Genomic DNA, 4,641 nt, shown 5'->3' on the forward strand with positions numbered 1-4,641 from the left:
ATAGAGATGGGATCTTACTATGTTGCCCAGGCTGGTCTCGAACCCCTGCGCTCAAGCGATCCTCCTGCCTCAGCTTCCCAAAGTGCTGGGATTACAGGCATGCACCACTTCGCCCAGCCTGTTTTTTTGGTTTTCTGTTTTCTGATCTTTGTGGCATTTTTCAGTCGTTTTCTACAAAAAAATATCAGGTGTTGAACTCAGATGGGATGTTAGCCTTGACCTCCCCTCCCGAGTTTTCCCCCAGTCTGCTCTCCTTAAGGTCACTTCAGTGTCTCCTAGGAGGGGCTCCCCATATACCCAGGGCCCACAGGGTGTCATATTATTAATTACATTTGTAAATATGAAGTTTTGCACCCAGCCCAAGAGCCCAACGGTATAAAGCAATAATTGGTCAATGTCCAACCTCCCTCCCACACCTGGCTGGGACAGTTTCCCCGAGGGCCTGTCCTTTGAATGTCTTGCCAGGACTTTGGCATGAGCTTGTAATTGGGCACGTCACTTCCTTTTTATCACCCAGTGGACAGAGCAGGCAACCAGTATGTCATTTTAAGACGAGCTCATGGCCGGGCGAGGTGGCTCACGCCTGTAATCCTAGCACTCTGGGAGGCCGAGGCGGGTGGATCACTCGAGGTCAGGAGTTCGAGATCAGCCTGAGCAAGAGCGAGACCCCGTCTCTACTAAAAATAGAAAGAAATTATATGGACAACTAAAAATATATATAGAAAAAATTAGCCGGGCATGGTGGCACATGCCTGTAGTCCCAGCTACTCGGGAGGCTGAGGCAGGAGGATCCCTTAAGCCCAGGAGTTTGAGGTTGCTGTGAGCTAGGCTGACGCCACGGCACTCACTCTAGCCTGGGCAACAAAGCGAGACTCTGTCTCAAAAAAAAAAAAAAAAAAAATTAGCCAGGCATGGCGGTGCATGCCTGTAGTCCCAGCTACTCGGGAGGCTGAGGCAGGAGGATCCCTTAAGCCCAGGAGTCTGAGGTTGCTGTGAGCTAGGCTGACGTCACGGCACTCACTCTAGCCTGGGCAACAAAGCAAGACTCTGTCTCAAAAAAAAAAAAGACAAGTTCATTGTGATATAATTCACATTTCATACGATGTACCCCTTTAAGGTGTACAATTCAGTGATTTTTGGTATATTACTTTATTTTTTAAATTATGATTATATAATCACATAAAATTTGCCATTTAGGCATTTTTAAATATACAATTCTGTGGCATTAAGTCTGTTTACAAAGTTGTGCAACTATCACTCCTGTGTATTTCTAGAACATTCATCACCCCAAACAGAAACTCTGCACCCATTAGGCAAAAACACCCTGTCATCTCTTCCCTTTCTACCTCCAGTAAACTCTATTCTACTTTCTGTCTCTGTGGATCTGCCTACCCTGGAGACGTCATATACACAGAGTCACACACTGTGTGTCCTTCTGTGTCTGCCTTCTGTCACTGAGCACGATGTCCTCAAGGTCCATCCGTGGTGTAGCCTGTGTGTCTGTGTCAGAGCCTCCTTCCTGTTCGTGGCTGAGTGATAGTCCACTGTGTGGATGGACCACATTGGGTTTAGCAATTCATCCATCAGTGGACATTGGGCCCTTTCTCCCTTTTGGCTATTGTGAGTCAGGCTGCTGTGAGGTGGACGTTCACATCTGTTGGAGTCCCTACTTTTAATTCTTTGAGGCATATATCTAGGAGGGGAATTGCTAGAGGGTGTGGCGAGTGTCTCCTGCTTTTCAAGGAACCATCAGACTGGCCGGGTGCAGTGGCTCATGCCTGTAAACCTAGCACTTTGGAAGGTTGACGCAGGAGGATCACCTGAGGCCAGGAGTTTGAGACTAGCCTGGGCAACATAGTGAGACCCTGTCTCTACAAAAAATAAGAAAAATTAGGTGGGCATGACAGAACATGCCTATCATCACAGCTACTCGGGAGGCCGAGGCAGGAGGATCGCTTGAGCCCAGGAATTGGAGGCTGCAGTGAGCTATGATGACGCCACTGCACTATAACCTGGGCAAAAGAGCGAGACCCTGTCTCAAAAAAGTAAAATGAAATAAAGGATACCAGTAAATTTAATTTTAAAGGTGTTTTTATTCCACTCAATACATCCAAAGCAGTATGTCAATATATAATCACTGTAGAAAATTATATTTGTTTTTATTTTTAATTTTAAATTTTAAATTTTTTTAAGTTTTTTACAGACAGAATCTGGCTCTATTGCCCGGGCTAGAGTGCTGTGGCATCAGCCTAGCTCACAGCAACCTCAAACTCCTGGGCTCAAGCAATCCTCCTGGCTCAGCCTCCTGAGTAGCTGGGACTACAGGCATGAGCCACCATGCCTGACTAATTTTTTTCTATATATATTTTTAGTTGTCCAGATAATTTCTTTATATTTTTAGTAGAGATGGGGTATTGCTCTTGCCCAAGCTGGTCTTGAACTCCTGACTTAAGGGATCCTCCTGCCTCAGCGTCCCAGAGTGCTAGGATTACAGGCGTGAGCCACTGCACCTGGCCTAGAAAATTATAAATGAGCTACTAATCATTTTTTGTTTCTCACCAGGTCCTGTCAACCCAGTGTGTATTTGACCCCTAAAACATATGTCTATTTAGACACTGTGTCTTCTGTGGCTAGAGTGACATGGACTCCTATCAAAAGAAGAAAATTGTGTTTAGTAGGGGAGAAAAAAACTTTTTTTTTATGTTCAGTTTTTAAATTTAAATTTAGAATTTAAAACCATCCACCTCAGCCTCTGAGTCCCACGTCGGGCACCGGGAGAGGTGGCGCGGGTTTCCTTCCTCCTCCTCCAGCAGTGGCATCTCGACCTCTCCTGGAGTTTCCTTTCTCAGGGTCCCCAGACACAGTGCTCACGCCCAGGGTGCCTTGGGCCCTCCCCTGGCTCCCTCGGGGCCTCCAGACCAGTCCCCTGCTGGTCATCTCTAGGACAAGCAGAGCCTTTTGCTCAAATTCCAGCTCTGCTGTGCTTTACTGTGAGTGGCTTGGTCTCAGTCTTGTCATCTGTAAAATGGGAATAAAAAGTGCCCATGATGTTTGGAGAGTGGGCTGTTGTCCTCAGTGACTGTCTCTGATCTCCTCTCTCTCCAGCTACTCTGACCCATGGATCCACCGGGCCGGGCCAAGCGACAGTGTCCCTGGCGCCCCTGTCTGGCGGGGCTGCTGTTGCAGCTACTTGTGGCGGTTTGCTTCTTCTCCTACCAGCGGGTGTCTCAAGATGGTCCTACTGGGTCCCCTACGTCAAGGTCCACTGCATTGGAATCTGTCCCCTCGGCTCCCAATAGGCCAGCAGATACAACGTCCACCAATGGGTCCCGCTGCCAGGCCACCTTGGGATCCCCTGCCCGTAGACCCCTCCTCATCCTGCTGTGGACGTGGCCTTTCAACAGTCCTGTGTCTCTGTCCCGCTGCTCAGAGATGGTGCCCGGCGCGGCTGACTGTCACCTGACAGCCGACCGCAGCGTGTACCCACGGGCGGACGGGGTCATCGTGCATCACTGGGATGTCATGTACAAACCAAAGGCTCAGCTCCCGCCGTCCCCGAGGCCACCAGGGCAGCGCTGGGTCTGGCTTAACATGGAGCCTCCACTCAACGCCCGGAACCTGAAAGCCATGGATGGACATTTCAACCTGACCATGTCCTACCGCAGCGACTCCGACATCTTCATGCCCTACGGCTGGCTCGAGCCGTGGCCCGGCCAGCCTGCCCATGCCACGGTTAACCTCTCGGCCAAGACCGAGCTGGTGGCCTGGGTGGTGTCCAACTGGAGGCCGGACTCAGCCAGGGTGCGGTACTACCAGGCGCTGCAGACGCATCTCAAGGTGGACGTGTACGGAAGAAACCACAAGCCACTGCCCAGCAACACCATGGTGCAGCAGCTGGCCCGGTACAAGTTCTACCTGGCCTTCGAGAACTCCCAGCACCGGGACTATATCACGGAGAAGCTGTGGAAGAACGCCATGAACGCCTGGGCCGTGCCCGTGGTGCTGGGCCCCAGCCGGGACAACTACGAGCGCTTCCTGCCCCCCGACGCCTTCATCCACGTGGACGACTTCCAGAGCCCCCGCGACCTGGCCCGCTACCTGCAGGAGCTGGACAAGGACCAGGCGCGGTACCTGGGCTACTTCCGCTGGCGGGAGGCGCTGCGGCCGCGATCCTTCAGCTGGGCGCTGGCTTTCTGCAAGGCCTGCTGGCGGCTGCAGCAGGAGTCCAGGTACCAGACGGTGCCCAGCCTGGCCTCCTGGTTCACGTGAAGGGACCTCCCAGGCTGGGGCTGCGCCCACCTGGGGCCTCACCTGCCTCAGTCATCACCTATCCGGGGCCACAGCTATCTGGAGCCTCACCTGTCAAGAGCCACAGCTACCTGAGGCCTCACCTGCCTGGGGCCACAGCTATCTGGAGCCTCACCTGTCAAGAGCCACACCTACCTGAGGCCTCACCTGCCTAGGTCATCACCTGTCTGGGGCCACACCTACCTGGGTCCTAGGCTACCGAGACTCACCTGTTGGGGGCTTCCCCAGCTTGGAGACTTACCTGCCTTAGGACTCCCCTGCTGGGTCCTTGGTTGCTGGAGATGTCACCTACCTGGGACTCCACACGCCGGGCATCACTGCTCCCAGGAACTT

General features: G+C 52.2%; 1 protein-coding gene across 1 annotated transcript; it reads left to right on the forward strand.

Moving 5' to 3' along the window:
- The first annotated feature begins 3,117 nt into the window (after window positions 1–3,117).
- Window positions 3,118–4,380, forward strand: LOC138401490 (4-galactosyl-N-acetylglucosaminide 3-alpha-L-fucosyltransferase FUT5-like). Its single transcript, XM_069496975.1, has 2 exons — window positions 3,118–3,235; window positions 3,305–4,380. Exons 1-2 carry the CDS (start codon window positions 3,118–3,120, stop codon window positions 4,267–4,269), a joined length of 1,083 nt encoding a protein of 360 aa, XP_069353076.1. The 3' UTR covers window positions 4,270–4,380.
- Window positions 4,381–4,641: the final 261 nt, after the last annotated feature.

Source organism: Eulemur rufifrons, chromosome 2 (genome assembly GCF_041146395.1).
Source record: "Eulemur rufifrons isolate Redbay chromosome 2, OSU_ERuf_1, whole genome shotgun sequence".
Taxonomy (NCBI): domain Eukaryota; kingdom Metazoa; phylum Chordata; class Mammalia; order Primates; family Lemuridae; genus Eulemur; species Eulemur rufifrons.

Coding starts and splice junctions, on each gene's coding strand:
- LOC138401490 (XM_069496975.1), top strand. CDS start 3,118: ATGGATCCACCGGGCCGGGCCAAGCGACAGTGTCCCTGGCGCCCCTGT. Junction 3,236..3,304: donor CCAGCGGGTGTCTCAAGATG/GTCCTACTGGGT, acceptor CCAATAGGCCAG/CAGATACAACGTCCACCAAT.